The 12,548-nt window shown below is 43.8% G+C and overlaps 1 protein-coding gene across 4 annotated transcripts in view; it reads right to left on the bottom strand.

Moving 5' to 3' along the window:
- The window catches only part of mbd3a (methyl-CpG binding domain protein 3a), a 37,327-nt gene extending 35,174 nt beyond the window's left edge, over positions 1–2,153 (bottom strand). Inside the window, exon 1 of one of the 4 annotated variants that reach the window (XM_078198393.1) lies at positions 1,666–2,153. In XM_078198393.1, coding sequence (XP_078054519.1) covers positions 1,666–1,775 — 110 coding nt within the window. In that variant the 5' untranslated portion in view covers positions 1,776–2,153. The remainder of the gene's footprint in view (positions 1–1,665) is intronic. The other 3 variants (XM_078198391.1, XM_078198395.1, XM_078198394.1) reach the window with 3 other exon arrangements.
- Positions 2,154–12,548: the final 10,395 nt, after the last annotated feature.

Genomic DNA, 12,548 nt, shown 5'->3' with positions numbered 1-12,548 from the left:
TGCAACAATTGTTTAAAAAAACACATTTAGGTTACCATAATTGCTGTATTTTGGATGTAAACCCAAAAAATTAGGTATTTTTTGCCAATAAGCATAATATCCAGTCTTGCTCTTTGCTTTTGAGTACATAACTGTTCATACAATATAATTTTTTTAAGACAACCCACAGTTAATTTAAATTACAGTACTTTTCAAATAATGAAGACCCAGTAAAAACTACTGACTTGTTTACTAAATAGCAACTCATAACACATTCCCCTCATCCCTTAATTCATTTCCCCACTCTGCCACTCCTGAACAAAATCAAGAAGAACACAAACATTTCTTCAGCCCGTCCCAAAGGAGTTACTTTTGGAGCATGGTTCCATAGGTATTACCTCTTGTATGAGGAGATACAATATTCATGCCAATGCATTAATGGTTAAAAGGTCTTTCCTATGTTATTAACTTCACAACTCTGGTGGGAGCACTATTAGGAAAATTAGATGGACATTCCCTTTCCTGGTTACTATCCAGCAACTCTAGGTGGATATCATGCACAATGTGGTACCCTTTCATTGTCAGTCTACTAGCATTCACTGTCTATACTCACTTCAAGAGTGGCCACCTGGACAAAGTATTCAGCCGCCTATGGACCTGCAGAATCCTAGTCGGGAAAGATCTGCTCTACATCATAAACAGGGAAATTGGCAAAACACCATGACCATCAGGAAATTCACAACTTTCTTTAAAAAAAAATTCAACAGTTTGCCTTTACTTAAAAACAGCACTGACGGATTCCACCTGCCATCAAAACAGCCAAGTTAAAATTAGATTAAAAATCTGGAAGGAACTGAATTTAAAACTTTTTTTAAAAAAACTGACTGCCATTGAGTTTTAGCTCCAAGCACAGAATGAGCCTGGCAGCCATGTGGGGTAACTATTACTCACACTAGTGCCATTACTGAAATGTACAATACATTCATCAGTTTTAAGGTTAGATTATTTCACCATCAGACATGCGGTGCCAAGTAGACACAAAAAAAACCTCCATGGTGCAAACACGCTGCGAGTACTGAAGTACTTTCCCCCAGTAGGGATGCAACTTTCAGAATGGTCCTTGTCAAACATTCCTTTTTTTAACAAAAAAGTATATATATATATATAAAAATGTAGATATAAATGGGGATACAATTTGGAGTGAAACATCAGAGCCCAAGAATGTATAAATGGGGGTACAATTTGGAGTGAGACACCCGAGCCCAAGAACAGGATGCGATGGTGGGAGAAGTTTGCAGAGGAGGCCTAACACATGAAAAATAAATACATATACAAAATGTATGTGGGGGGGGGCGGAGAGGAGACGTGAAGTTTAAAGTCTGCTATGGGATGTGATTAGCTGCAGCCCAACTCTTGGCCTCAAGTCAGGAAGAGGCACAATGAGCCCTAACAATGTGCACAAAGCGGCAGCTGCTGGGGGGGGGGGAGAGAGGATGGGGGTTAGAACAGTAAAGGCCAAAGAGGGACCACATCCACTCCCGGGGTGGGGGGGTGGAGACGCCAGGCCGTGCTCCTCACCAGCCCCCGCCCCCCCCCCAACACCCCGCCTCCCCCCCCCCCCCCAACACCCCGCCTCCCCAGAGATCTGAAGCCAGCGCTAGGCCTCTCCCTCCCTCTCCCGCTCACCTATAGTAATAGACGTCGCTCTTCCCCGCCGACAGGCCCGACTTTCGAGTCACTTCTTCCCGTTTCCAGCCGGAGGGGAGCGCCGAGCACTCGAAGCGCTTCCTTTCCATCTCCAGGATTGCTGGCTGGAGGTGGACAAAATAAAAACCTAAACCCCTCCCCTACCACCACCCCCAAAAAAACAAAAGTGAAAGGTGGTAAAGGGGAGGGGAAGGCGAGAGCGTGGGTGGGGGTCGGGGTGGGTGAGGAAAGGCGGCGATCAAAAGGACGCTGATCCACCCAGGGCTCTGCCGCTGACTCCGTCCCCTCACCGCCCGCCTCGCGCTGCCGGGCCCCGCCCCCAACCCCCCCACGAGCCAGCCGCACCACATCACACTCCGCGCCGGCACAATCAACCGCCTCACTCCAGCACCGCGCCTCCGCACCCGCAGAAGAGTGCCTGCTGATCTCCTGCTCTGACCATTCTGCTGCTGCTGATCTCCTGCTCTGACCATTCTGCTGCTGCTGATCTCCTGCTCTGACCATTCTGCTGCTGCTGATCTCCTGCTCTGACCATTCTGCTGCTGCTGATCTCCTGCTCTGACCATTCTGCTGCTGCTGATCTCCTGCTCTGACCATTCTGCTGCTAATCTCCTGCTCTGACCATTCTGCTGCTGCTACTCTCCTGCTCTGACCATTCTGCTGCTACTCTCCTGCTCTGACCATTCTGCTGCTGCTGATCTCCTGCTCTGACCATTCTGCTGCTAATCTCCTGCTCTGACCATTCTGCTGCTGATCTCCTGCTCTGACCATTCTGCTGCTACTCTCCTGCTCTGACCATTCTGCTGCTACTCTCCTGCTCTGACCATTCTGCTGCTACTCTCCTGCTCTGACCATTCTGCTGCTACTCTCCTGCTCTGACCATTCTGCTGCTGATCTCCTGCTCTGACCATTCTGCTGCTGCTGATCTCCTGCTCTGACCATTCTGCTGCTGATCTCCTGCTCTGACCATTCTGCTGCTGCTGATCTCCTGCTCTGACCATTCTGCTGCTGCTGATCTCCTGCTCTGACCATTTTGCTGCTGTTACTCTCCTGCTCTGACCATTCTGCTGCTGTTACTCTCCTGCTCTGACCATTCTGCTGCTAATCTCCTGCTCTGACCATTCTGCTGCTGTTACTCTCCTGCTCTGACCATTTTGCTGCTACTCGCCTGCTCTGACAATTCATTTCATAGAAGAATCATAGAAGCCCTACAGTACAGAAAAAGGCTATTCGACCCATCGAGTCTGCACCTACCACAATCCCACCCAGGCCCTACTCCAATATCCACCCACTAACCCCTCTAACCTACACATCTCAGGACACTAAGGGGCAATTTTAGCATAGCCAATCAACCTAACCCGCACATCTTTGGAGTGTGGGAGGAAACCGGAGCACCTGGAGGAAACCCACGCAGACACGAGGAGAATGTGCAAACTCCACACAGACAGTGACCCAAGCCGGGAATCGAACCCAGGTCTCTGGAGCTGTGAAGCAGCAGTGCTAACCACTGTGCTACCGTGCCGATTTGCTACTAATCGCCTGCTCTGACCATTTTGCTGCTGCTACTCTCCTGCTCTGACCATTTTGCTGCTGCTACTCTCCTGCTCTGACCATTTTGCTGCTGCTACTCTCCTGCTCTGACCATTCTGCTGCTACTACTCTCCTGCTCTGACCATTCTGCTGCTGCTACTCTCCTGCTCTGACCATTTTGCTGCTGCTACTCTCCTGCTTTGACCATTCTGCTGCTGCTACTCTCCTGCTCTGACCATTTTGCTGCTGCTACTCTCCTGCTCTGACCATTTTGCTGCTGCTACTCTCCTGCTCTGACCATTCTGCTGCTACTCTCCTGCTTTGACCATTCTCTGACCAGGGGTGGCACAGTGGTTAGCACTGCTGCCTGACAGCGTCAGGGTCCCAGGTTTGATTTCCAGCTTGGGTCATTGTCTGTGCAGAGTCTGCACGTTCTTCCTCTGTGTGGGTTTCCTCCTGATGCTCCTGTTTCCCCCCACAGTCCAAAAGATGTGCTGGTTAGGTGCATTGGCCATGCTAAATTCTCCCTCAGTGTACCCAAACAGGTGTCGGAGTGTGGCAACTAGAGGATTTTTACAGTAACTTCATTGCAGTGTACTTGTGACACTAAAAATAAACTAAACCATTCTGCTGCTGCTAGAACAAAGAAAAGTACAGCACAGGAACAGGCCCTTCGGCCCTCCAAGCCTGTGCCTATCATGATGCCCTAACTAAACTTAAAAAAAACCTTCTACCCTTACTTAATTCATATCCCTTTAATTCCTCCCTATTCATGGACCCATTCGGATGCCTCTTAAATGTTGCTAATGTTCCTGCTTCCACCACCTCCTCTGACAGTGCGTTCCAGGCACCCACCAGTTTCTGCGTGAGGAACCTCCCCCGCGCATCTCCCTTAAACTTTCCCCCTCTCACTTTGACCCTGTGCCCCTTGTATTTGACATTTACACCTGGGAAAAAGCCTCTGACTATTCACCCTGTCTATGCCTCATAATTTTGTTGAACTCATAATTTTCTCCAACTGTCTCCTGCTATAGCCATTCTGCTGTTACTGCTGCTCCTACAGTCACCATTTTGCTGCTACTCTCCTGCTGTAACCATGCTGCTGCTGGCATCACTCAAGAAAGCGCAATCAAAGCAGCGAGCACTGTCTGAGACATTTCAATCCCCACAGTGAACCAAGGGCAGCAGAACTTCCTTGGGTCGAATGACTCACTGAATATGTGCAGTGAACTCATGTATCTCAGGTGCATTGAAGCACCTTGGAGTGCAACTTTTTCTATGTAGACAATCTTTAAAATAACTTTGCAACTTTTGTAAGACCATTGTAAAATGGTGGGGCATGAGCATTGCTGCCATCCCTAGTTGCCCTTGAGAAGGTGGTGGAGAGCCGCCTTCTTGAATCTCAGCAGTCCATGTGCTGTGGGTTGATTCACAATGCTGTTAGGGAGGAAATTCCAGGATTTTGACCCAGCGACTGCAAAGGAACAGCGATTTATTTCCAAGTCAGGATGGTGAGTGACTTGGAGGAGACCTTGCAGGTGGTGGTGTTCCCATGTATTTGCTGCCCTTGTCCTTCGAGATGGAAGTGGTCGTGGGTTTGGAAGGTGTTGTCTAAGGATCTTTGGTGAACTGCTGCAGTGCATCTTGTAGATAGTACACACTGCTGCTACTGAGCATCAGTGGTGGAGGGAGTGGATGTTTGTAAATGTGGTGCCAATCAAGCGGGCTGCTTTGTCCTGGATGGTGTCAAGCTTCTTGAGTATTGTTGGAGCTGCACCCATCCAGGCAAGTGGGGAGTATTCCATCACACTCCTGACTAGTGCCTTGTAGATGGTGGGTAGGCTTTGGGGAGTCAGGGGGTGAGCTACTCGCCACAGTATTCCTAGCCTCTGACCTGCATTTATGTGGCAAGTCCAGTTGAGTTTCTGGTCAATTGTAACCCCAAGGATGTTGACAATGGGGGATTTAGTGATGGTAACACTATTGAATGTCAAGGGGCGGTGGTTAGAGTGTCTCGTGATGGTCATTGCCTGGCACTTGTGTGGCACGAATGTTACTTGCCACTTGTCAGCCCAAGCCTGGATATTGTCCAGATCTTGTTGCATTTGAACACGAACTGCTTCAGTATCTGAGGAGTCGCGAATGGTGCTGAACATTGTGCAATCATTGACAAACATCCCCAATTCTGACCTTATGACGGAGAGAAGGTCATTGAGGAAGTAGCTGAAGATGGTTGGGCCGAGGACACTACCCTGAGGGACTCCTGCAGAGGTATCCTGGAGCTGAGATGACTGATCCTCCACAACCATCTTCCTATGTATCAGGTATGACTCCAACGAGCGGAGAGTTTGCCCCCTGATAACCATTGATTCCAGTTTTGCTAAGGCTCCTTGTTACTACACTCGGTCGAATGTGGCCTTGATGTCAAGGGCTGTCACTCTCACCTCACCTCTGGAATTCAGCTCTTACGTCCATGTTTGAACCCAGGCTGTAATGAGGTCAGGAACTGAGTGACCTGGCGAAACCCAAACTGAGCGTCACTGAGCAGGTTATTGCTGAACAGGTGCTGCTTAATAGCAGTGTTGATGACCCCTTCCATCACTTTACTGATGATCGAGAGTAAACTGTTTGGACGGTAATTGGCCGGGTTGGATTCGTCCTGCTTTTTGTGAATAGGATATGGAGATGTTGGACTGGGGGGGGGGGGGGGGGGGAGGGGCACAGTAAGAAGTCTCACAACACCAGGTTAAAGTCCAACAGGTTTATTTGGTTCACAAGCTTGCGGAGCACTGCTCCTTCCTCAGGTGACTCATCTGAGGAAGGAGCAGCGCTCTGAAAGCTTGTGATTCCAAATAAACCTGTTGGACTTTAACCTGGTGTTGTGAGACTTCTTTTTGTGTAAAGGACATACCTGGGCAATTTTCCACATTGTTGGTAGATGCCAGTGTTGTAACTGTATTGGAAGAGCTTGGCTAGGAGAGCAGCAAGTTCTGGAGCATAAGTTTTCAGTACTATTGCCAGAATGTTATCAGGGCCCATTGCCTTTGCAGTATCCAGTGCCTCCAACCATTTCTTGATATCACGTGGAGTGAATCGAATTGGCTGGAGACTGGCATCTGAGATGTTGGGAACCACTGGAGGAAGCCGAGATGGATCATCCACTCAGCACCTCTGGCTGAAGATTGCTGCAAATACTTTGGCCTTATCTTTTGCACTGATGTGCTGGACTCCTCCATCATTGAGGATGGGGTTATTTGTGGAGCCTCCTCTTCCAGAGAGTGTTAATTGTCCACCACCATTCACGACTAGATGTGGCAGGACTGCAGAGCTTAGGTCTGATCCATTGGGGTCACTTAGCTCTATCACTTGCTGTTTATGCCATTTGGCATGCAAGTAACCCTGTTTGGTAACTTCACCAGGTTGACACCACATTTTTAGGTATGCCTGGTGCTGCTCCTGGCATGCCCTCCTGCACTCTTCATTGAACCAGGGTTGATCCCCTGGCTTGATGGTAATGGTTGAGTGGGGGATATGCCGGGCCATGACGTTGCAGGTTGTGCTGGAGTACAGTTCCACTGCTGTTGATGGCCCACAGCACCTCTGGATGCCCAGTCTTGAGTTGCTAGATCTATTCAAAGTCTGCCCCATTTAGCATGATGACGGCGCCACACAATACGATGGAAGTTATTCTCAATGTGAAGGCGGGATTTCATCTCCACAAGGAATGTGCGGTAGTCACTCTTACCAATGTTGTCATGGACAGATGCATCTGCAGGCGGCAGATTGGTAAGGATGAGGTCAAGTATGTTTTTTCCTCTTGTTGGTTCCTTCACCACCTGCTGCAGACCCAGTCTAGCAGTTAAAAACATTTCCGTTACTGTATTGAAACGTCTCAGAATGTTACTCAATGTATGTAAAGAACCTGAATATTACTGCTTTTTGTGTGATGGTCATTTTGGAATGATTGTAATGTTCTCACAGATTTATTAATAAAGTATATTTCTGGAAAAAAGTGGAAAAACACACCCACACTCCCTCATCTTCAACACAAGCACACGTGCAGAAAAACATGGACAGGAAACCGTGGTCTACCATTTAAAAACTACTCTTTAATTTGCAGACATAAAAGTACCAAAAACCTTCTCCTCTTTCCCTTCCCCCCTCTAAATTAAACCCCATGTCTCTCATTCACTTTCAGGCAATGGATTAAGAGTGAAAATGAAGAGTTTTTTTTAGGTGGGTTAAAAAAAAACTTGCATTTTTTCAGAGCCTTTTGTGACCACAGGTCCTCCCAAAACACTTTATAGTCAATTAAAGTACTTTTTTGTGAGTTTCATTATTGTGACATAGGGAATACGGTGATCAATTTGCGCACAGCAAGGTCACACAAACAGCAAACTGATAATGATCAGATTATCTGTTTTGCGATGGTGATTGACGGATATTGGCCATGACAGCTGGGATAATTCCCCTGCTCTTTTTGAACTGTGGTATAAGATCTTCCATCCTCGTCAAAGTGGACTGGGTTTTGGTTACAGCATTTTTGTGCTCAAGTCTTAGAACGGGACTTGAATCCACAACCTTCTAACTCAGAGACAAGTGCACCACCAACTGAGATAGTTAAAGACAGCAAACACAATACAGTACTGAAGTCTGCATATCATGATAGCTTATGGAAATGTGTAATTACACAAATGGACTGGCAATAGGATTGTCAATTTTGACTGATGCAACTTTCAGCACAAGACCTCCTGCTGACACCCTCCCCCCACACATCCCATCATCTTGTTAGACAGCCTTCTCCCTCCAATATATTTGTACCGAATTAATGCATTAAAATTTGAAATAGATCACAATTTTTAATGTTCCAATGAGATTCCAGGACAATCTAGAAGATTGAGCTGGCCAACTTGGAGTGTACCTGTTCTTTAAAGAAGTTTCTCCTTGGGATTCCTGGCTAATCTGTGTCCAATGCCAATGTGAGTAGTGTCCAGCTACAACCCAACCAGAGCATGAACTTGGCCAATGCCAAACATTTTCAGGTGTCAAAATTGTGATGAAGCACAAGGAAATCATTTGGCCCACTATGTTTGTACTGGCTCTCCAGTACTGGCAATTTACTTAGTGCCATTCTCCCGCCATCCCCATATCCCTGAACTTTCTTCCTTTTCACACAACAGTCTTATTCCCCTTTGAAAGCTTCACTTGAACTTGTGTCCCTGTCAGGCAAAATATTCCAGACCTTAGCCACTCACTGCGTGAAAACATTTTTTCTCACATTGCTTTTGCTTCTTTTGCAAATTATTTTAAATCTGTAGCTTCTCGTTCTCCCATCCTTTCATGAAGGGGAATAGTTTCTCCCTATCTTCTCTATTCAGACCCCTCAATTTTGAATATTTCTATCAATCTCCTCTCAGCCCTCTTTTCTCCAAGGTCCTAACCTCTCCAATCTTCATAACCAAAGTTCCTCATCCCAGGAACCAGGAACCGTTCCTGCACTCTCCCCAAACCCGTCACATCCTTCCCAAGTGCCCAGTACTGAATGCAAAATTCCAGCTAAGGCCAAATTAGTGTTTTAAACAAGTTCAACATAATCTCCTTGATCTTGTGCTCTATGTTCCTATGAATAAAGCCCAGGATACTTGTATGTTTTATTAACTGCTCTCTCAACCTGCCCTGCCACCTTCATAAATTTATGTACATATTCACCCAGGTTCCTTGGCCCCTGCATCAATTTTAGAGTTGTACCCTTTTATTTAATATTGTCACTCCATTTTCTTCCAATCAAATCACTTCACATTTCTCTGGATTGAGCTTCATCTGCTACCTGTCCACCTTTGCAGCAACTCATCTACGTCATTTTGTCTTAACGCAATAGAGATTAAATATGGAACTTTGCAGTGTACATAAATGCATCACTGCTAACAATGTACGCAAATTCATATTTGAAGTTTGAATTGGCTCTCGAGTACATTAACTTTAAATTTAAAACAATTATTTTGGTTGTGTCCCTCCATGCTTGATCTGCTATGGTTGCAACAATACCTGTAGTAGAGTGGCCCTTTAAGCTGGGGGTGCCGTTTCCCGAGGGCCATGTGATCAACGAGGAACCTATGGATCGCCCCGGTGGGAAGCTGAGCCATCGGCAGGAGAGTGTGTACCACGGTTAGAGGTGGGACTCGCAGTTGGAGTCAGGGAGTTGAGTAGAGCAGTCACATTGTAGTTTAGTCTGAACTTGTGCATATATATTATTCTTTATTTGGCAATAAAGCCTTTATTGATTCAACCTACATTGAGTCGCCCTTGATCTTTTACAAAAGCTGTCAACTCAAGAGCTTCATCCAAGAAGACTTTATTTAGCCTTGACAGTAAAGATTAGAGCCAAACCCAATGCTATTCTCAACAATTATACACTTCAAGCCTCTGAGTAGTGAACAGGAGCAGATACCCTTCCAGACATATGGGCTCCTGATGTCAACTGTAGTGCTTCTGCTATCGCTGACCTCCAAAGTTGAAATAAACTAATTCAGAGACCAGGAATTAAACCTGAAATGCTCCTATCTTTTAGACTCAGCTAGCCACTGGATGAACTCAGAGAGAGTTGGATTTGAGTTGTTTAAACATATCTTTTGCATTAACACTTCAGTAATTCAAAAACGATCATGAAAAAACTCGTGGTATATTAGAAATAGAGTTGAACACGAGTAGGAGGAGAACTTCATTCATGTTATTTCCAATGGAAACACATTTTGACATTAGGAAGGATAACTTGAAGTGAACATTCAAGGAATAACGTGAAGAATCAATGACAAATACATGACATCATTCTATAAGAGATGATCAATTTCATGGTACAACAAAATTAAAATAAACTCAACATTATAAGCTGTTTTATGTTCCGAATAATATATTGTGGCAGTCTTTAAACATCAAAATCTATGCAAGCTCAATAGTGTTGAATATTTAAGAGTATATTGATCTTCCATAATCCTCCACTATAATTTATTTCTCTCACCAACTCAGTGCTATCATTTGGTGTTACTGAAATGGGAAAGCATATTTCTTAATATTTACAGCAATTTAATGAAACTCAAGAATTACCTGCTCCTGATAAGGAATAAAACAGCATACTTGCTAAGAATTGTAGGAAGATTCAAGACTTCGCAAAAAAAAGATTTTCAGAGAAAAGTGAGTTTTTGCATTTTTGAGTGCAAAATATTTTCCCCTTCCCCTCTACTTTATAACATGTTTTAAATAGTTTCCCTTAATCCCATCTATTTTTAAAATAATTTATATGCTTGAACAGAGGAGCAACAGAGAAGAAAATAGATGATCAAAATCAGCTACACAAAAAAAGAGCAATAGAAACGGAATGCTTGTATCAAGGAAACAGAAAAGAAAAATATTTTCAACCTATATATTTTCAAAAACAGCCTGTCTGTAGAAAAGAGACCTCTTTCTGTGCTGCAGCAAGCGAGTGGCAATGCAGGAAAGATATTCGGGCCGATAAGTAGCAGACCTAACTTTCTGCAGAGAGTTTAATTGCATATTAATTATTTCATGAAACTCAGCAGGGTTGAAGACACACTGCCTTTTCATGAGGCCAATGACAGAATGGTGCAACACATCATGATGTGCAATTCAGAGTATATCTTCCTTGCCAAATGTTGCTGGCCAAGTTACGCACAAGTATCATTATCTTGCCTTAATTTTAGCAGCAAATTTTGGGTCATTATATCATTTGACACAGTGTATATTCTGCTACTTTAAATAGGTAAGGATGTTGTAGATTGCCAGTCATTTGTAAATCCAAATGTCTTCACCTAAGTTCAGAAAAACTAGTAGGAAATGATTAGTTTAACGTTCATTATACTCCGAAATGTGGTGGGCACACATTAGATGCAGGGACATTAGATGCAAGGGCACTTTTTAAAAAAAACATAGATTTGACCCTACCCATTGAAATGCTTACTTAGTTCAAATGACTGCTATTCAGTTCTCCGTTATTACATTGCAATATATTATGATTCTTATGATGCATCTCAGCAAGAACCCCACTCTTCTTCCTTACATCAGTAAATAGCACCTTCCACACCTTTCGTGTGATATTCAATTAGCTTATGAACCAGGAACATGCTGCGCAAGAGATATTAAAATATGGATGCGCAGTTTAAAAAAGAAATAGCATATTTTCCAAAGAGAATTCAATTGAATTTGTGGAACAATTTTTTTATCTTGTTCATCCTGTCCTGTTATTGTTCAAATTTCATTCACTAAAATTCTACATAAATATGGTGGAAAATTGAAGGCCAAGATATTACTTCCTTTTATTTTCATGAAACAGCTTGCTCACCAATTCCAAGAAAAATGACAGTTGGTGAGGATTTGTGAAATGTGGTATGCCCTTGCCTCTCATGTAAGCACACAAAGACTTCCCTCAGTTGAAGTTTCCTCTTATAATTCCACATATAGAAAATAATTCTGCTATTTCAAATACAAAATGTCTTTGAACATGGCCACAAGAATTCTTCCACCATCTCTCTCAAAATATTTACTGAACATACAAAAAAAAGTCAGGAATTTTTAAAAATTCTCAGTGCAAAGCCTGTAGTTTATTTTTATTTTAAAACAGGCAATGTTTAAGATTATTCTAATCGGCTGGGGGCTGGAGCCCAGTGTGCTGCAGGAGACTGCAGGGAAGAATAAGTGTGCAGAGAAAAGAAATGAGCTGCTAATAATTAATGTCTCATAAATATATTCCTAACTGATTTTCTTCACTCTCAAGAACCACTGGTTGATTGCAAGTGTTCAAAAAAAAGGCAAGCGAACTATCCAAGGAAGAAAGGGATCCAGTTGTAGCGCACACAGTTCCCTTAATACACCACTGTATTTGGATACATCCTAAGAATGATATTGTGAAGCAACTACATATGAGAATCATTAGATATTATGGATCATAATTACCACATTATCTGGAGGTCAAATACAATACAGCCCTTTATAATTGTTGTTTCTCGCTTTTTTCCCCAATTATCTTGTTCATAAAACATTAACAGAGGCAGGAACAAAGGTTTAATTCTTGCTCTGTACATTTTTGGCATAATACTTTTGAACCTCGATCACAACTGTCTATTCATTTTCTACCCCAGTTGTTTTGCCTCATTTAATTTTTGAAGAATTCTAACCAATCTGAAAAATGCATCACCATACTCGTATTTTTCTCTTATATTTTCACTGTACTGATAGCCAGACTTATCACATCATTTTTAGATCAAGTCATTATTCCCAAGGCCTGGAAACAGAACACTACCTTCTTAAATTTGGTGCCACTT

This window comes from Mustelus asterias, chromosome 26 (assembly GCF_964213995.1).
Source record: "Mustelus asterias chromosome 26, sMusAst1.hap1.1, whole genome shotgun sequence".
Lineage (NCBI taxonomy): Eukaryota > Metazoa > Chordata > Chondrichthyes > Carcharhiniformes > Triakidae > Mustelus > Mustelus asterias.
Note: the sequence above shows the minus strand (reverse complement) of the source record. Positions and strands in the feature narration are given on the sequence as shown.